Here is a 20701-nt window from a genome sequence, read left to right on the forward strand (position 1 = left end):
TTCAGAGGAAATTCTCTAAGCCAATTCTGTTCTAATAGAAGACACAGACCTGAATTATTTGACTGCCCTTTCCTTTGCAGCTTAAATGGGATGCGATGGAAAGAAAGAGTAGTAAAGGCCACCACAGGCAGAGAAGAACTCTGATAACTGATTCCCCTCCCTCCCCAGTGCTCCTCCACCTCCCCTGCAGCCTACAACATGAATTTGTGCGATACCTCCACAACTCCTAAACATGCCTTATGATCCCTGCCAAACGCAGCTGCTCTACAGAGCCTTTCATCTCCAATCCAACTACAAGGAGTGGGTGGTGTCGTACAATGGGAAGGGGCCTGCGGAGGAGAGGATCAGTTATCAGGCTCTCCCACCAAGAAGAAAGGCCATCCCACCTGCAGTCCAGCTTTTCCATGTCACAGGGTGTCACAGAGGCCTTTCCCATTTGCTTAAGCATGGAAAATACCCTCACTCACTCATTCACTCTTACCCTTTGTTTGCAGAGGCAGTGGGAATGCAAAAGCATGGGAGCATTTTTCACCCAAGTACCTACAGTGCTGAAATATGCTGAGTGCTGCACAAGGAGCACCTTACAGTAGATTATCTGAACTGCAGCAACTACAGCCTAAAAACAAGTGGCTGTAATTCACTGGTTGGTTTCAAAGCATAGCTCTTGAGTGGTGTTGTGGATTTACTGCATGCAATTTGCAAACAAAGAATATTATGACAGAAAAGGGGGGGCAGTTCTTGAAGACCTCTGAAATCAGAGACTCGCAACACTGGGTACTGTAGAAGACCAGTGAATGACTACAAAGCAGTTGAAGGAGATGATGGATGGAAAGTACAGAGGCAGGAAAATATGCCCACCCCATTTTTAACACCTCTTACATGCAAAGGAAGCATGCAGTGCAGTGGCATTAGAAGCAGTTGACTAGACAGCCCCTAAAAGGCCTTAGTATAAAAAAGGTCTGAGAGGAATGGGTATCTCAGCTGCTGTGGCCTGTTCAGATGATAAAGCTGTTGTCCTTCTCTTTTTCACGTAGCTCAACACCGTGGCAGCAGATCGGAGTTTCACAAGCAGAGACATCGAGTCGGGGGCCATGCAGCTGAACACGGAAGTGTGCCCCATTGGGAAGCTCTCTCGCCGGGGCTTCTACCTGGCTTTCCAGAACTCTGGGGCTTGTGTAGCGATGGTGTCTGTCCGAGTGTATTACAAGATTTGCCCGGAGGCGGTGCGGGGCCTGGCCCGCTTTCCAGAGACGCTGGCAGGGTCAGAGGGGCTGACAGAAGTGCCTGGGGTCTGCGTGGAGGATGCAGCTGAAGAAGTGGGCTCTCCCCCCAGGATGCACTGCAGCACTGATGGGGAGTGGCTGGTACCAGTGGGCCGATGCCTTTGTGCTGTGGGGTTTGAGGAAGTCGATGGGAGCTGCGTAGGTGAGTATGCAGACACTAGCTGTAGGCCATGGGAGAGGTTCCAGAGAGGCAGAGATCAGAGTATCTGTAAGCAGAAAGTGGGATCAGGAGAGTTAGTGTGGTCTACCTCTCTCTTGCCAACCTCTGTATCTTATATCTTTCCTTCTCCTTTCCTTCTCCTTAGCTTCTCTTTTTCAGTTGTGATTTTTCTCCTCATGTGTCAGGTGTAAGACCTGCACACACCTTTCCACTCCCTTTTGGGCTTCATCCAGGACCTTTCAGCTCTGGAGCTAGTTTCTGCGAGCTGCAACTGTGTGATTGACACTGACTCACTCAACAACTGGTTCTCAACCCTTGAACAGCAGCCTTGTTCTCTCAGGGCAGACGGGTCAGACACACAGAGCAGGGTATTTGTCCCGTGACTAGAAAGGCAGAGGGGACAGGTTTCTCCTCTGTCCCTCGTTCTTCTTGGACTGGGATGGCTCTTCTGCCATGGGAAACCATGTAAAGCATATTGCGCAATAGCATGGTGCCTGCTCTTCTGAAGAACAGCAATTAGCAAGCAAAAGAGTCACCAGGGTGCTGGAGTCACAGCAAGCAAGGGTTGTTGGAGTAAGAAGAGCAGGGAGGGCTCTCCCTTGGCTGCAGAGGGGACAAGATTCAGCTTCTTAAGGCAACTTAGTTTGACATGTGTGGTGTTTTGGGGGATATGTATTACTGCAGGGAGAGAGGTAAAAGACAGCAGACCTCTGCTCTTGTTGCCAGAACTGTGTGGCACAGGGCTAAGGCCATAGGGATCCACGCAGTGCTCTCAGATTCAGCAGGTGCCCTGTGTCTCTGCTTTGCTCTGCTACAGGGAGCTGGTGTCTCTATGAATCCCTGCTGCTTGCTGCTCGTTTTGCTTGGGGAGCTGGAGAAGGTTGAAGCACAAGATCCTTGGCCTCCTCCAGCAATCCCCTCTCCTCGCACAGCCCAGCCAGTTTTTCCACTTAGGTGCTACAGAGCTCTCCCCGCCCTCCTGAGAGCACTCCTCTGGGAAGGGGCAGGGAAGCTGTCATGTCTGGACAAGCCTCGACTGCTATCGCAGCACAGGTTCATTCTACATCTGTGCTTTTCATCCCACTCCGCCCAAGTACAGCTGCAGCCAGAAGTATGTTTTGCAGGATTAGTAGGGACCAGGGAGGTCTCCCAGGAGAGGAAGGGAAGAGGGGAGAACCTAGCAGGAGTAGGGAGAGGTACTTCATGACCAGAATAGCATCTTATTGGAGCATCAGGAGAAGGTGAATGCAGGGGGGATATCTTAGGATCTGCCCCCTCAGCAGAAAAGACCAGATTGTGCAATGGACTGGGAGTAATCCAGCTCAGGATAAAGACTGAAATCACAGCTTTTCCTTTGTCCTCAGAACAGAGGAGGACTTCTTCAGACATGTAAAGTGTGACAGGATGGAAGACCTGGCAGTGTCATTTTGATTCTGAGTTTTCCCTGGAGCAGAGAGCAAAAAAAAAAAGGGCAAAGCTGCACATTTGCCTTTCAACAGGAAAAGGAACCTGACCTCTGTTACAGGAGACAACAGAAAGCCAGAGGATCTGGTCCATACCTAGCTCCCTCAATCTCTCAGTGAATTCCCAGCTGTATAAAGCTCTGCTGGGTGCAGAATGGCTCAGCCACCTCATAGAAAAGCTGTGCCTGCCCCAGAGCATTCAGACTTTGCTGCCCATAAACCCAGAGCTCGTGATTAACTTCCTCAACTGTCTAATTTGCTGTGCCCGGCCTGTGCTCTGGCTCCTTGCTGGGCTCTGCAGGGCGGCAGGTGAGCCGAGCTCCCCGCCAGCCCCGCTCCGGTGCCTGCAGCCTTCCCGGCCTGGATGGCAGACTCACGAGGGGCACCTGCAGGAATAAGGAATGAGGGAAGCGCCCCAGCCATCCTCTCTGCCCTCTGGTGCTTAGTGAGCAGGCCCTTTCCCAGACTCGTTTTTCCCATCGTGCCGCCCGGAGCGGGTGCCCAAGGCCCGGGGAACGCGGGGGCCAGCGGGGCTGGGCGGGGGCCGAGGCTGCTGGCTGTGCGCCCGTCTCCCCCGCCCCCGGGCCGGCCGCGGGCAGCCGCCCCTCCACCTCCGCACCCACGGGGCAGGGCGCAGGGAGCCGGGAGCACCGGCAGGCCCCTCCGCACCGCCGGCCCCAGCACTGGGCCGGGCCGGGCCGGGCCGGGGCCGCTCCGCGCCGCCCCGGGGCGGGGCTGGGCCGGGCTCCGCGGGCCGCTCCCGCCCCCTGCCGGCCGCCGCCGCCAGAGCGTGTCGCCGGTGTCCCCGCTGCTTCCCTCGCCTCCTGAATCTGTCCCTTCGGGCCGAGCACCCCCTGCAGCTCCCGCCCTGCGGCCTCTCTGCCAGGCTGTGGGCTTCCTGCAAGGCCTCCTGCTTGGAGGGGCTCGGCACCGCCGGTGGCCCAGCGGGTGTGGGCGGTGGGCTGGAGTGGCGCTCAGAGCTGGAGGTACAGAGGCGCTCCTGGGGTCGGAGTTACCTGTTCTGGAACACGAGTCTTACGAGGAGCGGCTGGAGGAGCTGGGGGTGTTGAGCACGGAGGCTCAGGGGACACATTATCCCTCTCTACAAACACCTGAAAGGAGGGTGTAGCCAGGCAGGGATCAGTCTCTTCTGCCAGGCAAGTAGCGACAGGACAAGAGGATATAGTCTTTATCTGGTTTGGGTTGGATATCAGGAAGAATTTCTTCACAGAAGGGGTGATTAGACATTGGAACGGGCTGCCCATGGAGGTGGTGGAGTCACCACCCCTGTAGTTAAGAAAAGTCTGAGTGTGGCACTTATTGCTATGGTCTAGTTGCAATGGTTGTGTTCAGTCACAGCTTGGATTTGATGGTCTCAGAGATCTTTTCCAGCCTAACTGATTTTGTGATTCTTGCAAAGGTTCCCAACCCCAAATTTCTATAATTTCCGTGCAGAAAGTCTCAGCCTGATAAGAGTGTATGTACATTGTGTCATATCTGTGGCAGGTAGTGTTATACAGGCAACATCAGGACCTCTGTGTTGTACAAGAATGTGGCCGTGTGCTTCCTTTGTTTTTCACGTCAAAGCTCTCCTGACCCAAACTGATCCAATGTCAGGAACTCTCAAATCTTATGCTGGAGCAAAGTGGCAGGAGGCCTCAAAACTTTCATCTTCAGTCCAGCATGTAGAAGTGTTCTCAGTTGTGAGCAGCCTGAAGATCAAAGTAACTTTTACTGCCTGTTTCTCAAAGGCATGATTTGATCTGGAGTGTAAATGGAATCTCTTTGGGCTGTGACAATCAATACTTGAGCCTTGTAATTATTTTCAATGGCCTTTGCTATCATTAATCACATAGTTGCATGATTGTATCTCAGAATGATAGATTTTCCTGAGTGGTTCTGTCATTTCCCAGAACCAGAAGGTGCTGGTTGCTCCTACTTGTGATTATTTCTCTTTTCTGTGCTCTTTAAGCATCCCTTCTGCAGACTAATGATGAGTAGTCTTGTTTGGCCTGTGTTAGTGGAAAGTTTTCAAGGTCCCTCAGATGTTCCTCTTTGTCACATAGTAGGAATGGCTGGGTTGTTTTTTTTGTCTTCTGGATAAAGAATCCTTTCCTATACTATGCTCCACCACAGTAAGCCATTTGTGTGAAGCTGCTGAACAGATGGTTTTCTCCATTGGGATCTCCTGTGGATTACACAGGATATTGTTGCTTTTATAGTGCAGTATAAAAAGGGTCATTCCCTCAATGTGCAAGTTAAATGCAAGGTGGTAGCTCTGGCAGAAAATTAATGTATGCATTTCTCAACCATCTGATTAGCAATAGGATGGTTGTTTCTTTAGCTAAAGAACTTTTGATTCATTTAGCAGAGGCTGGCAAACATTAAATTCACAGGTTGTCTTAAGCTCCGTCACTGATTTTCTCCTTCCTGCTACACAACTGTAGAAGTGAAGCATTGACCTTGAGACAACTGGTGAACTGACCAGTGCTTCTGTGCATTGAATCAGTAGTAACACAACAAAAACAGGTGGTCAGGTGTTCTACTGAGAGAGTGTGGCTGCTCATTTTTGTTGGACTGGAAGTGGAAAACACGTGGCACCTATTCTCTTGCAGTCTGTGCTGGCTCCATAGCCAGTTCCACTCGATACTCTGAGGTGAAGTGATAGCTTCCTAGATATTCCCCAGGGCCCTGCCAGGTGATGCTCTGGTACAACACTTGAAATCAGCAAAGATGCTTCTGCCAAAAAGCCTACTGGCTACTTCATATGGAGTCAGCAAGCAGAAGGCTCTGAGGAGTGCAAGGATTTGTAGCTGTTATTTATGGTTCTTATTTGTGGTATGGAAAACTTGAAGGACAAGGTGAGGACCAGTCTGGCTTTACATTGGAGGAAGATTCTGAGGTTGACTGGATTCCATATTCATACAGCCTCTTTGAGGAATTAGATCCCCCTTCTTCAGTTGGCAAGTCCTGTCATAATGCTGATGTTACCTTGAATTGCATCTTCTCTCTGTCTGCTCTGACATAATTGATCTAGGTGACTGCTAGATGTCCAGGTGCTCCTTCCAACCTAAGTATTTCTGTGAACTACAAAAATTGAGGCAGATAAAGGAGTGTTCAAGAAGCTTTCTTGTTGATCTGGGTTTATTGATTATGTTATGTTGGCTTATGTTTGTCCTTCCACAGCCTGCCAGCGAGGGTTCTACCGCCACTCCCTGGATGCTAAACACTGCCTGAAGTGTCCCCCCAACAGCTTGTCCAACGAGTCAGGGGCTACATCTTGTCCCTGCAATGCAGGCTTCTACCGAGCACCTTCGGAGGGCCAGAACGTTGCTTGCACCCGTGAGTTGCACACAGAAAGAAAGAAAAGTATCCAAACAGGCTGGGGGATGAACTTACTGAGAGCACCACCACAGAGAGGAACTTGGGGGTACTGCTGGGTGAAAAATTGGGCGTGAGCTGGCAGTGTGAGCTTGCAGCCCAGAAAGCCAAGTGTATCCTGGACTGCATCAAAAGCATGTGGCCAGAAGGGCGAGGGAGGGGATTCTCTTCCTCCACTCCGCTCTCGTGAGACCTCATCTGGAGGGCTACATCCAGGTTTGGGACATCCAGTACAAGAGAGACTGGGACCTATTGGATCAGGTCCAGAGGAGGGCCCTAAAATGATTGTAGGGATGGAACACCTCTCTTATGAGGAAAGGTTGAGAGAGTTGGGGTTGTTCAGCCTGAGAAGGGAGAGCTTTGGGGAGATCATCTTGTGGCCTTTCAATACTCAGTGGGGCCTGCAAGAAAGGTGAAGAAAGGGTTTTTATATCAAGGCCTGTAGTGACAGCACAAGGGACAAAGGTTTTAAACTGAAAGAGGGTAGATTAGATGAGACATATGGAAGAAAGTTTTTATGATGAGGGTGATGAGACTGGAACAGGTTGTGGGTAGCCTATCCCTGGAAGTGTTCATGGCAGGCTGGATGGGGCTTGGAGGAGCCTGGTCTAGTGAAAGGTGTCCCTGCCCATGGTGGGATGGTTGGAACTAGAAGATCTTTAAAGTCTCATCCGACCTAAACCATTCTGTGATTCATGAGCAGTGATATGGGGGAGAAAGCAAAAGGTTGGAAAATGGGGATGAGAGATCAGAGAGGGAGAGGCTGGGTGGAGAGAGGGCTCCATTTGAAATGCATCAGCAGATGGGAAGTTGTCGCAGAACTTTGGCCATTAACAGCTGGATGTAACACTTCCTTCTGTGCTCCCTGTAGGCCCACCCTCGGCTCCCCGCAATGTCAGCTTCTCCCTCCTTGGCACCCAGCTGAGTCTGTGGTGGCAGCCACCCAGTGACCACGGCGGGAGGAAGGACCTGACTTACACAGTCTTCTGCCAGCGCTGCCATTTCATGTCCTGTGAGCCCTGTGAGGCTGCCGTGGTGTTCTCCCCCAGTGCCTCTGGTCTCACGAAACCTGCAGTGGACGTGGATGGCCTAGAAGCTTACACCAATTACACATTCACTGTGGAAGCCCATAATGGTGTCTCAGGAATGGGACCTGCTCCACAGAGAACTGCTCCAGCTGTCTGGGTCTCAGTTGGACATGCAGGTTAGCAGAAGCAGAGAGAATTTCTTCCTGCTCATCACGAAAAGGAAGAGGAATCTCTGTGAATATTTAAGCTTTCTCCATCTTCTCCTTCTGCCTGACATGAGTTGGTATGGTATGATAAGGGTTCTAAAGCACCTCTGCCTCTGGCATGTAAAGCCCATTAGTAATATTCCTTGCAAATCAATGTAGCAGTAATCATTATGCACCAAGAGCTATGAATCCACCAAGAACTTAACAGAGGTGAGGAGGATGAAGCCCTCCCTGTCACACAGCCTCAGTATTATTACCTGTGTGACAGGAAGAATGAGGGCTGTGTCATGAAATATTTTCCGTGACTCAGGTATTGCAAAACACCAAACACAACAGAAACCCTGGTGTAACTGGAAAATAAAAGGTTTTGAAAGTATGGAGGGATGAGGATGTTAAATCTTGACACATTTCTGTAGGTTAGCTTCAATCTGGCTAGTTTGGCTGTCCTGTAAATACTTTCCAGAGCACCATGAAATGTGATTAGAGAAGGGTGACATCACAGTGCTCAACAGCCCTTGGTGCATTCCCAAGGTTCTAATTTAGTAACAAAATATGACTTTTCTTCCTGATGCTATGCGGGGGCAGCACAACTCTGAGCTAGAAAAGCAGAGCTACTTTTGGCTTGCCTCATCACGTCCTGATGATGACGAAGGACAAGGAGAGAACCAGGCTTAACTCCTCAGTCCTTGCAGACTCTTGAGAATTATCCTTTTATTCATGAACAGCATGCATTTGCAGTCAGCTGAGAGATTTTTGAGCATTGAGTTTCACTGTAGCCTTATGCAATGCAGCTGCATTCATAAATCATCACATAGGAGAGCTGTGCTACTGCTGCTGTAGGAGCATAAAATTTAACATTTTGATTTCAAATTGGACACTTTCAGTGCAGTCCTGGAATAAATGTAATTTCTTGGAAGATGGATTTTGTTTTGTGGGCCAAACACAGTTATGTTTGCACTGTTTGGGCAGAAGAACACTATTCCCAGAAAGCAATTAATTATAGCCAGAGACCTCCTTCCCCTTCCACCACACAAGAGAAAAATGACAGTGGCAATGAGACTCAGTTCCAGTTGCATGGTATGACCAGAGCTTCTGGTGGAGAGATGACATAGTCTGCATTTTGTTTGTATTTCTCCCTCATGTTCTCTATTCTCTCCCCCTGCAGCTCCAGTGACAGTATCCCAGTTTATTCTGACACAGAGAGATGACAGCAGTCTATCTGTTTCTTGGCTTGCCCCACGGCAACGCAGCCGGACCTCAGTGGAGTATGAGGTCATGTTCTTTGAGAAGGTAAGGCCTGCCTGATTTGCTCTTCCCCCTTTCACCCAAAGGGGTGGAAATGTCCTCTTGTTCAGCATGCATTTGTTACTTGATCCTGTTTGGTTCCTGCAGGGGGAGGAGGCACGTTATACAGTGAAGCACCTTCTTGAGCCAAATGTCACTCTGCGAGACCTGCAGCCAGACACAGCCTACCTGCTCCGTGTGAGATCCATCACACCCCTGGGGCCTGGGCCCTACTCCCCAGAGCAGGAATTTCGCACCCTTCCACCAGGTAAAGGACAAGCACTGGGATCTCATCTGGGAGAGAGTCACTTCCCTATCAGATTGTATATTCTCATGGTACATGGATCTCTTTTTGTGTTCTGCTGCCTGTAAGGCAAGACACCACTCTCCTGAGTTCCTTGTCACCAGAGCTAAGCCTGTTGCTTTGTAAAGACAAAAGACATTTTTCTTGTTTCCTTGTGGTCTTATAAAATTTGCTTGCACTTTCCCCTTCAGACCTGATCGGCCTCAGTTTATTGTGTTGTACTGGCACAATACTTAACCAGACCTTCATTTAGTTCTTGAAAGACATTTTAATTTTGGCTAATGTTTCTAAGTTTGAATGCTGGTCAAATGATTACCATGTGTCTCCTTTTGTGTGCCAGTTACTAGTGAAAAGGAGAACTCAGAGGACCTCAGCACTATTTTTTCCAGCTTTATCAGTTCCTATGTATGTAGTCCAGCTCCTGAACGTAGCTCTGCCCAAAGAGATGATATGTGCCACTGAAAAAAGTTCTCCACCAAAGTACAATGTGTAGAAGGCCAAGCTGTCAGGGCCACAAGAAGAACTTTCTCCTGTGTCAAAGAACATCTTACATAGGCCTGACATCCAACCTCCTCTTTCCCTGGGTCATCCAGAAGCTTCCCCTTAATCTAAAGTTTTCTGTAGTGGAATTTGCTCTCTCTTCATTCCACAGACTCCTATTGACCCTGTGGATAACTTTGGAAATACATGTATTGAAGTGCTGCATTTGAAAGACTAATTTTATTGTAATGAAATAAGGACACGAGGAAGAAAGCTAAGGCATACCTTAATGTAACTAAATAGTTAAATTAACAGTATAAAAGCTGATAGGGAGTTGGGGTACCATAACTGGAATATAAAGGTTGGGCCCTTTTGGCACCAGGAGCTTCTGGTAAAATCTTCATGAAGTCACAGTGATAAATGATGATAAAAATTATGTTTAGCCAATTATATAATTTACTACACAGGCCCTGTGAAAATGATGTAAATTATCATGCAAAATTGTTTTGATTAAGAAAGAATAAGTTAGAAAATACTTTCATCAATATTATGCTTTATTTCAAATGAAAGTGAAATGCCAAGACAAAGGTCTTTTGAATATGAAAGGGATTAAAAAGAAGTGCCAGCAAGGTTTCATTTGATGAGAATTTTTGTTTGATAATACTAGGAGCATTTTTTAGCTGTTATAATCTAGAAATATTAGTGTAGCAGGATTTGCAAGAAGTGGCAATTTCGTATTTAAATCTGAATTTGATAATTTAGATCTCTTAAATTCCTGTAGAAGTCCTGTGTATCTAAATGCTTCTCCATTTTATTAATAAAGATACTATTTCAACTTCCAAATCTTAGCTTTTTGATTTTAACAAAACAAGGATATTAGCTCTGTCTCTTGATTTCTGCTTAAGCAGATTTTTAATAATTTTAGTGGGATGAGTCAGAGAAAGAATAGCTAGTGGTAATTAAGCTGGATGCTGGCCATTCAACTAGATGTTAGGAAACACTTCCCCACACATGTCTGTGTATCATTTGTTCCTTGCTTTAAAATCTTCTAATTTATTTTAAAAAATTATTTGGGGATTATCTTTCTTCCAGACATTTTCCTGAATCTCTTTTGAGAAAATATTAAAAATATGTAGATTATCATTACTTCTCCATTAATGCATTCTAAGTTCTTAATTTTGTTTTTTTTTAATTATGGGAAATAAGTTTTAAAAAGACCAGCAGAGGTAATATAGCATTTTCTCTGATGAATTCAAATGTACTTGTGGAAATGCTCAAGCTTTAGCTTGAGAACCTAAATGGAAAGAGACAGCCTGTGTTATGTGAACACTTTCTCAAAGGTATCCAATCACAGAATGCAACCACCAGATGCTCAGTTTTGAAAAAATAGGAATATGATAGACTGCAAGTTTGTAAGTCAGTACTTGTTTCAGGAGTCCTAAGCAGTGGAGGCTTTTGTTAGGGTAATTAGGCAAGGGACCAGCCCCAGATATTGATGGGAGGGGAGCATATAATTAATTTTATAAACAAGAAGACAGTCATTTCACACTGTTGGGGAAAATCTTGTCTTTGCTTTGCCATAGTTTAAATCAGCTACTGAGCAGGAAAAAGGGCCTGATCTGAAAGGATTGTTGGAGAGGAGTGGGGGGGAAGAAATGTCTGTTCTTCACTTTTGAAAGTGTCATGGAATTTAAGTAGGAAGTCATTCATAGGGATAAATTACTCAACTGGAAGACCAAGACTGTAGATAAGACTCAACCAGATAACCACCAGAAGCTGCTCCATGCACATGAATAACAGTGTGATGGGCCTTCCATCTGGTGGCTCTGCTGCCTGGAAGACAAGGGGCTGTAACTTGCCTAATGCCATTGGCTGGTGGAAGCTGGGTGGTATGTTCCAGACAAATACATGTTGGTCTTTTAAGTGATATGGCCTCTCTCTTTGTTTCTGCAGACACCGGAGCTCTGTCTGGTGGAGTCATAGTCTCTATTATCTTTGGAGTTCTCCTCTTTATTGGTCTAATTGTGGGATTTCTCATGTTTCGGCAAAAGTAAGTATTGAATTTTGGTGTTGAAAAAGGTATAGATGTAGGAATAGCTGAGCTATGGGAGCTTGAAAAAGGGAGACCTGGATTCCTCACAGGACATTGGATAGGTAGAGGTTAGTTAGAAGAAAAACACCAGCATGCTGCAGCATGATGGAAAGGGTCTCAGCAAATAATTTAAATTAGCAGGATTGGAGGGATTGATATTTTAAGACAATGTTTGCTGTTGGAAACAGAGGAATATGTTGTGATTTCTGAGTTTTGTTGTAATCCAGCAGTATCATATTGTTGTCATGACAGAGGAATAAAAGCATTGTTATGGTACAGTCATTTCTATAGCTGCTGACCTGTTGAGTGGTAATACATGTATTCTGTGATGTCAAACCATTTTCCATATACCATTACTGTTGGGGTCCTCTACCCATATACAGAATTCTACTTTCCTTCTCAATGTCTAAAAGGCTGCTGTTGCTTAGTTTTAAAAAGATCAGATATTCTACTGAAAGTGTACAGAAAACATGAAATAAATTCATGTTTTACAGAAAACATGAAATAAATTCATCTGTAACTCAGCACAAACCTCCCTCTATGAAAACAAAGCTCTATTTCTAAATCTTAATGAAGCATCATGTTTTATTGCCAGCTGTACTGTTCCAAGTAGGTGCAGTGTCTGGTCCCACTTTGCTCTGTGCTATCCTGAACTCTGTTCCTAACCAACTAGGGCAGACACCTTGGAAGTCTTGCTTTTCCCTTTGCTACCTGCTGACCATTTTATTTTCATGACTCTTTTTGATGTTCCAGGAGGGCTCGTCGGAGACATGCACGGCCAGATTATAGTACTTCGGGCTTTGAGCGAGGTGAGGTTCAAAGGGGTAATAAAACTGGGGGGAAGCCTAGAATGTGTTGGAAGGAATGGAAAGAGACATTAGTTTGAAACCAGACACTGGCATGGCTTTTCTGATGTAATTTGCCACTTCCTACAATAGTTCTAATCTTTAACCTGGGTTTGGTAGATGTTTTTACTGCCATTGTCAGAAGCCCATGGATTCACTTCTGCTTTAGTAGTTATGCTTTAAAAAGGTTGCCCAAAGAATTGACAAGTTAATTTGCTCTTTTGTTTTCCTTTACCACAGAGAAGGTCTGGTTGAAACCCTATGTAGACCTGCAACCATATGATGACCCCAGCAGAGGGGTGCTGGAATTCACGAAGGAGCTAGATGTCTCTTGCGTCACTATGGAGAATGTGATTGGAGAGGGTGAGTTACTTATCGCCCTCCCTGTCTTTCAGTTTCCCCACACTGTTGTTTTGCTGCCTATCCTCAAGTTCATCTGTGACATTTTGCCTCTGGTTGTCTTCAGGGGAGTTTGGGGAGGTCTATCGTGGGTCCCTGCGACTCCCGGGGAAAGAACGTATTGTGGTTGCCATCAAGACTCTGAAGTCAACATATTCAGACTCACAGTGGTGGAACTTCCTGCGTGAGGCAACAATTATGGGGCAGTTCAATCACCCAAACATTGTGCGCCTGGAGGGAGTCGTCACCAAAAGTAAGTAAGAGTGTGTGGGAGAAAGTCCTGGGATGGGAGCAGAAACTGGCACATTTCTCAGGCCTTTCTTAGAGAGTTTGCAGTCAGAGAGGTTGTTCTGGGAGAAGACAGGCATTGTCATGTCAGAGAATGAGGAAAGGAGGAGAGGTATGGATTTCCAACAGAGTCCTGAGGCAGTGGTAGGAGAGGTCTTTTAGGGCTGGTGAGTAGATGAGAAGTCTGGATAGTGTGAGGGACACTGCAGGCTCATATGTGCAATACAAGGAGGAGTACAAGATCATTGGGAGATGTGTAAGGAGAAGGGGCAGCCAGCTGTGCCAGTGGAGTGGGGGTGTTAGCTGGGGTGGGACCTGGTTCTCTGTGTTGGGGAATATGGAGAGCATTGAAAGGCATGAGTAGAACTTGAAAAAGGCTGAAACCCTCTTGTTTTTCTCAAGGGAGGCCAATGATGATCATCACTGAATATATGGAAAATGGAGCACTGGATACCTTCCTCCGGGTGAGAAAGTCCAATCTGTAATAGGCTTATGTATTGCCAGAACTTGCATTTGACCTGGATTTAGGGCCCTAATATAAGACTAGAAGTAAGATCCAGACATCCACTTACTTTCTGCTTACTGGCATTTCCAGTGTCAGCAGCAGAAGCTTAATGCCATCCAGTTTGTTCAGTGACGAGAGTGACGTCTTTGGTGGTTGAAATACAACTGCTTAATGATGACTGGAGACCACCATCAGTCCCTTAGTGGGAACCTGTTGGGGTCTTTGGGCTGCATTTTGGGGCCTTTGGGCAATGCTGAACAAGCATTGCCTTTTTGCTTGTTCACCACTGCCCACTTTTGTATGTTGATAAGGTCACGGACTAGAAACTAAGCGGATCGATGTCACTTCTCTCACTTCTTCTTCTTCTTCTTCTTCTTCCATGCAGGAGAATGAGGAAAAATTTAGCCCTGTGCAGCTTGTGAGCATGCTGCAGGGAATAGCCTCTGGCATGACCTACCTTTCAGAACACAATTACGTGCACCGGGATCTGGCTGCTCGCAACATCCTGGTAACACGCAGTCTCCAATGCAAAGTGTCTGACTTCGGTCTCTCCCGAATTTTGGAGAATGATGCAGAGGGAACCTATGAAACCAAGGTAATGCAAACCCAGTCTTTCAGCCTTGTAAATTTACTGTAGGCTCTGAGGAAAATCTGTAGTAAAATTGCAAGTCATGGTGTGTCTGGTTCAGAAGGTGGTGCTTTTGTCTCTGTAGTCCAGGTTGATTTTGTTTGCTAAGAAATTCGGAGGGACTGTGGTGTTAAAATGAGAAGCAAAATAAGATCTCTTTGACTCAGTTACTAAATTATTCAGTTACTAGCTTTGAAGATAGCCTCTCTGTGATCAGAGTTTTGGACTAGAGTCATCTCCATGTCTCTTTCAATGAAAGTTCCAGTAATTCTAATGTGTGGTGTCCTTCAAAACAGGGCTGTGACTGGTGTCAGGCTCTTACTCCCACAGCAGAGATTTTGTGTACTGTTCAACTGAACAGAGGGCTTAAACTCATTTGCTTTCCAAGAATATTTCTCTCCTTTTGAGAAATTTCTCTGGGGTGGTTACATGTCACTTCAAATGAAGTGGGCTCAATCTCTGAACCACTTTGTAAGGTCCTTGCATGAAAACACTGGAGAAATACAACTTGATATATGCTGGATACACCATGTTTCTGCTGTTTTACAGGGTGGTAAGATTCCTATCCGATGGACAGCCCCAGAGGCCATTGCTCATCGCATTTTCACCTCAGCCAGTGATGTCTGGAGCTTTGGAATTGTCATGTGGGAGGTGCTGTCATTTGGTGACAAGCCATATGGGCATATGACCAATCAAGAGGTAACAGCCATTGAGTTCAAGAGTTGATTTAAAAATAAAAAAGGCATGTGGGAAAAACTTTTGTAGGTCTATCTCAGCCTGCAGTCTTGACTTTCTTTTGAACGCATAACTATTGTGTTTCCCTCCCTGCTTAAAATCAGTGCAACCAAGTTAAGGGCAATAAGTATTGAGGTGTCAACAGCAAGAAGCCAAATTAAAGAGTGTTTAAGTCAGCCATGGCATTTGGATCTGGGGATACTTTCTATTGGTTTTGTTTTCTTCTTCCTCTTTCTCTGGTGCATTATGTCTGGTCTTATTCTAGGCTCAGCACATGCTGTTAAAATTATTCCTGAGCCTGGTTTCTCTTCTCTCACTGTGCCAGGACCATTTGGTCCTCACTTTTCCTCACTTCTCATGAGCATGTCCTGAATGGCAAATGGGAGCTAAACTAGTAAAGGACTGAAAACACATGCATATGCCACTTAAGTTTTTGGCATCCCTTAGGTGTTTTGATCCTGTGCCATGCTGCCCAAACCCTGTGTCATACATGTGTAATCTACACCAACCCCTCCCTGGCTGCACATTGTAAAGCGGGGAATAGCTGCTCCCAGAGGTCTCTGGCTTCTCTTCTGCACTTTCTGCTCTTGGCCAGATTTCTCTGTGTCCTCTGTGCAGGTGATGAAAAGCTTAGAGGATGGGTACCGGCTCCCCCCTCCTGTGGATTGCCCATCTATCCTCTACGAACTCATGAAGAGTTGCTGGTCACACGATCGGATGAGGCGGCCTCATTTTCAGGAAATCCGGGCACAGCTGCAACATTTCATCTCAAGTCCCCAGCTCCTCCGGCCTGTTGCAGACTTTGATCCCAGGTAAGCTGGCAGTCACCAGAGGAGGAGGGGTTAACTCGGGCACTTCATCTCCCTATCCCCAGCAGGAGGAGAGGCAGTGAGAGCCATGCATACTGGAAAGATGCACCTTGAGTGCTCCGTGTGCAGAAGATAGTGGCCGTCTCTATCTCCTGGTGACAGAGGGCAGAGCCATTGGCCTGCTCTGACCACACTGTGCAGAGAGCAGATTAGCTGGCTCAGCCCTGGCAGAGAGTGCTTGCTTCCCCTTTGGTTGCTGTCTCCTAGTGCTGTCCATTTCAGGTGGCAGCCTGGCTAACGAAGGATTTCTGTGTCCCTAGGGTAACACTCCGTCTGCCCAGCTGCAGTGGATCTGATGGGATCCCCTACCGGTCCATCCCCGAGTGGCTGGAATCCATTCGCATGAAGCGCTACATCTCCAACTTCCGCACTGCCGGCCTGGACACCATGGAGTCCATTCTGGAGCTCACTGCTGAGTAAGTGCAGGCCAGGCTCCCACAGGGCACCTCAGGCTGGTTACAAGTTGCTGTGCTCATCCCTGTGCGATCTCAACAGGCACACATATTTACTTGGAAGGCTTCTCTCCTTCCTTCCCCATGCAGTTAAATGGAAGTCAACTGGCTTCTTGACCTAAAAGGGAAGAATCAGCCAAGAAGTGGGAGCAGCAAACTGTGAGACTAATTCCCCAGCTATCATGTCCATGCTTGAAGCTCTTCAGGGATCTTCAGCTGCTCTGAACTCACATGAGACACAAACAGCAAAGGGAAAGAATAGATGGCAAACAGATCTCTAACCCGACCATCTCCCCACTCTCGCAGGACTTTGTAGGATAACTTCCTTGCCACAAACTCCATATAGACTAGTGATATACCCCCCACTCCATCAGCCAGGCACTCTTGTGTCATAAAGCAAATCTTTCTGGGCTCCTCAGAAGGACTCAGAACACAGCTCTGTTATTTTGTCAGGGATGTTCAGCCAACTCCAACCAGGGCAGTTACGTGAAACGAATGAACAGGCACAGACCTGCTGAAGGGTTGAGACATGGCCCCTATCACAAAGCTGGTTTAATCACAGGTCCTGATTTACTGGGAGCACAGGCCTAGCCACGAGGTAGAAGAGGTCAGTTGACTGGGTAGGCAGAGGTAGCCAGGGAAGGGCAGGAATATCTAGAAGTTTCTTCCATCTAGAGAAAAGGTAGGTGCACTAGGAGGCACTGAGGAAAAGGAGGCTTTCTGAACTAATGCTGAGTAACTGTTCTTGCCCTTACCCACACCCTTGTCCCTAAGGAACAAGAGTAGCAATTCATTTTTTCCTTTCTTTTCCCATTTCCTTCAGGGACTTGAAACAGATGGGAGTGTCACTTCCAGGCCACCAGAAGAGGATCTTGTGCAGCATCCAAGGCTTTAAGGAGTGATCAGTCGTTGCATTCTTAAGCTTGAAAAATGCCCATCCTTACCAGATATCACTTGGAATCATTCCTATGGCAATTGCTTCCAAATGAGTGACTGGACAAGCAAAGCAAAACAACCAGAACTGAAAAAGCTCATGAGGCAACACCACCTGCTCTCATTTCTGTTCCCCCTTGCTTTAGCTCTACAGCAGCCATCAGTACGTTTCAGAGCGCTGGTCTTGGAAAATATTCTGTTTCCTGCAGTCCGCTTTGTGCAGCACGAAGTAGGCCCTGTAGTCCTCATACTGGACTTTCAGACCCTCAGTATATCACATGGAATACAAAGTGGGGGGAGGGTGGTGGATAACGTTTTAAGATTGGAGATGAGGTTTCAAGATAGACTGGGACATTCAGGGAGCAGGCACAAGAAAACAGATAGGTGGAGACAGGGCTCATTCACTCCTTGGCATACATTCCTTCTCACTTCAGCACCCTTCTGTCTTTCTTATTTTGCATCAGGAACAAACTATTCGGTCTTCACAAGGCTGCTGGTAAGGCATATATTTTGTAATGCAGCTGTTCTTGCCTGAAAACCACCCTGTGGTGTACTTTTTTCTTTGGAAGAGAAACTGGGAGTAGAAGCACACCCCGCTGTAACTTGTGTGATCACATCACCTCAGCGTGTTGCTGTTTTGCACATGCACACTTCAGTGGGGAGATTTACATCTCTCCAAACTGCTTAATACCTTCTCTTATGCCGTGGACAGAAAAGCCTATACATATCCATTTTTCTCTGCCCCTTTTTAAAAGAGACACTAGTCTGGTTTGGCTGGAATAGAGTATTTGTAACAGAAAAATATGTAGGTGGTCTGTCTTACTCCTTCTCTGTGGAGGAAATGTTATTATTTATCAGATCTCAAGACAGTTATAGTCTGTAAATAATATTTTGTAAATAAACCTGTGGCAGAGCAGGCTGTGTTGGAATTCTTTGGCTTATTTCAAATGTGATTGAGACATTTAGCATACATATCATGAGTCCCAGCAGGGTCCTTACATCCATCTTGTTTCAGTCAATGGTCTTTGTCCATTTAACTGCAGATGTAACATGGAAGTGCAATTGCATTAGGATTAAAGGATACCTTTGCAGCTGATCACTTCAGATTTTTTTTTCAACCCATTTACGGGCATATCTATCTAACATCCGAGTCCATTCTTTTAAAGATCCTGTGATCATTCCTAAATCATAAATATTAGCAACTATTGCTGTGTTAGATGAAATACATGTGAGTAGTATTTCTTTCTCCTGCAGACTAGACTGTCCAGGAGAAAGTCTCAGGAACATCAGTGAGAATTTTTCTTTCTCCCACTCGGGAAGAGTAGCTACCTCAAGATTTATTTTTCAAGTCTAGGTTGGTGAAGGTAAGTGCTACACATTCAGCAATGTGACTTGCTAGAGATAACAGTGTTTCCATAACTGTATAATGCTCTAAATTCTTAAGGCTATAAATTAACACTGCTGCTTCTGGGAAGGCCTTGCTTAACCATAGATGACAGGAGGGCTGAGAAGCAGAGATCTAAAGAACTGCAACCTGATGCAAGAAAGCTGGTTTCTATTCAACAGAGACCAAGGCTACTCAAGTCACTGTAACTATAGCAAGAGAGAGAGCTGGAAAGCAAAGCTCTGAGTTTTTAGTGTATCGGTCTTAGCAATAGTTGTCTTTAACATGAAGTACAGGTAACCAGGAAAGGTGCTACCTGGCAGATACCCAAGCTAGCAGATAAGCCCTGTTGAGGCTGACACAAGATTATGAGCTTGTGTCACGCACATGTAAACTCTGGCTTGTCACTGCAGGTGATAGGGAAGTGGGAGAGGTTGATCCATCAGATGCTTGTGCTGCCACACGGAGGCACTTTAATAGAGGGGAGAAATGAGAAGAGAGGAGATTCAAGAAGTTGACCCAAGGGAAAGGCAGAGCCTCATGACTGGGGAGAAATAGTCTCAGGAGCCAGTACAAGCTGGGGACTGGAAGGCAAGTTTGGAAGAAAGGACTTGCTGGTTATTGTGAAGAGAAAGTTGCACCCGAGCCCTTTAGCAAAAGAAGACAACAGTACCTGGGCTGCATTTCAGCAAATGCATCACCAGTAACTGGAAGGAGGCAATTATTCCTCTTTACTTAAGCATTGGTGAGACACCTGAAGTGTTGTGTCCAATTCTGGGGTTCCCAGTACGAAAAAGGATATAAACTTAATGGAGCTAGTCCAGTGAAAGGCCACTGTGGTTTTGAAGGGATTATAGCATCAGACATACAAGGAGAGGCTGAGAGAGCTGGAAGCTGTTCAGCCTCAAGAGAAGAATGTTTGGGTGGCTTTTATCATTGTCTATAAATACCTGATGGGAGTAAAAAAGGAGCCAGACATTCCTCAGTGGGATCCAGTGAAAGAAGCAGCAGTGAGAACACACCAAAATGCAGTACATTCTATTTGAAGGTGAGAAAAACTTACAGTGAGAGTTGTTAACACTGGAACGGATTATCCAGGTCTCATCCTTTAAGGTATTAAAAAGCAACCGGCTGTGGTTGACCCTGCTCTGAGCTGGGAGGTCCCCTCCAACTTCAAGTGTTAGGAGCTGCTGAATCAGCTGGCCTGGTAGAGAAAAGGCTGTTCAGTTCCATGTCCTCAGGGTACAGCCAGCAGCAAGCCTGAGCATGTATTCCCAATAGGCACTCATGCACAGAAAATCCCCAAGTCTATAATGTGTGCACGTCTATAAACGCGCACACCGTACATGACTGGCCGGAGGCAGAGAGCAGAGCAGACATGCAAGCACAGCAGAAACAGCCTAATCCTCTTCCCAGCTCCGGCTGATCAGGATGAACCTGTTAGAGGGAAACACATACATGCACACAATGGATCCCTCTAGTGCCCAAGACCAGCCATCCTGCAGCTGGCTCCAAGCCCTGGAGCCTGAGCTGCTCTCCTCAGTTGCTGGCACCAGGTTACACAAATCCTCAAGGCCTGCAGCCCTGCTGCAGTGGTGGGCATGCAGAGGTGCACACACACACACCCTGGAGCTCTTCAGGAGTTAGCCTCAGACATTGGCTCTACCCTGCAGCTGGCTCCAGGATTCCCTGGTCTCCCAGTGTCCTCACACTCAGATGCAAACTCTTTCAGGTGGTCTCCAGACCCACGAGCGGCTCCTGAGAGCATGAGCAGCTCACTCCCATGTCTTCACAGCATTTAGCCAGCTATGCCATGTCCTGGCTCTCAAATCTCTTATCTTACTCACCAGCTACTCTGACTTGATTTTGCTGGCAATAACACAAGGACATACACACTCACACAATACGAATGCACTCAGGTCTGTCCAGTTGCTGGCATTCAGATCCACTTGCACTGAACAGATCCCACGCAAAGAACAGCA

General features: G+C 46.7%; 1 protein-coding gene across 2 annotated transcripts in view; it reads left to right on the forward strand.

The window, feature by feature from the left end:
• EPHA1 (EPH receptor A1) overlaps nucleotides 1-18431 on the forward strand; it is a 34576-nt gene extending 16145 nt beyond the window's left edge. Inside the window, exons 4-18 of one of the 2 annotated variants that reach the window (XM_059838255.1) lie at nucleotides 1035-1425; nucleotides 6093-6248; nucleotides 7159-7491; nucleotides 8687-8811; nucleotides 8914-9073; nucleotides 11543-11639; nucleotides 12426-12490; nucleotides 12767-12889; nucleotides 12993-13178; nucleotides 13616-13677; nucleotides 14104-14313; nucleotides 14896-15045; nucleotides 15700-15893; nucleotides 16211-16366; nucleotides 17226-18431. In XM_059838255.1, coding sequence (XP_059694238.1) covers nucleotides 1035-1425; nucleotides 6093-6248; nucleotides 7159-7491; nucleotides 8687-8811; nucleotides 8914-9073; nucleotides 11543-11639; nucleotides 12426-12490; nucleotides 12767-12889; nucleotides 12993-13178; nucleotides 13616-13677; nucleotides 14104-14313; nucleotides 14896-15045; nucleotides 15700-15893; nucleotides 16211-16366; nucleotides 17226-17304 — 2487 coding nt within the window. In that variant the 3' untranslated portion in view covers nucleotides 17305-18431. The remainder of the gene's footprint in view (nucleotides 1-1034; nucleotides 1426-6092; nucleotides 6249-7158; nucleotides 7492-8686; nucleotides 8812-8913; nucleotides 9074-11542; nucleotides 11640-12425; nucleotides 12491-12766; nucleotides 12890-12992; nucleotides 13179-13615; nucleotides 13678-14103; nucleotides 14314-14895; nucleotides 15046-15699; nucleotides 15894-16210; nucleotides 16367-17225) is intronic. The other variant, XM_059838256.1, reaches the window with a different exon arrangement.
• Nucleotides 18432-20701: the final 2270 nt, after the last annotated feature.

Source organism: Haemorhous mexicanus, chromosome 2 (genome assembly GCF_027477595.1).
Source record: "Haemorhous mexicanus isolate bHaeMex1 chromosome 2, bHaeMex1.pri, whole genome shotgun sequence".
NCBI lineage: Eukaryota > Metazoa > Chordata > Aves > Passeriformes > Fringillidae > Haemorhous > Haemorhous mexicanus.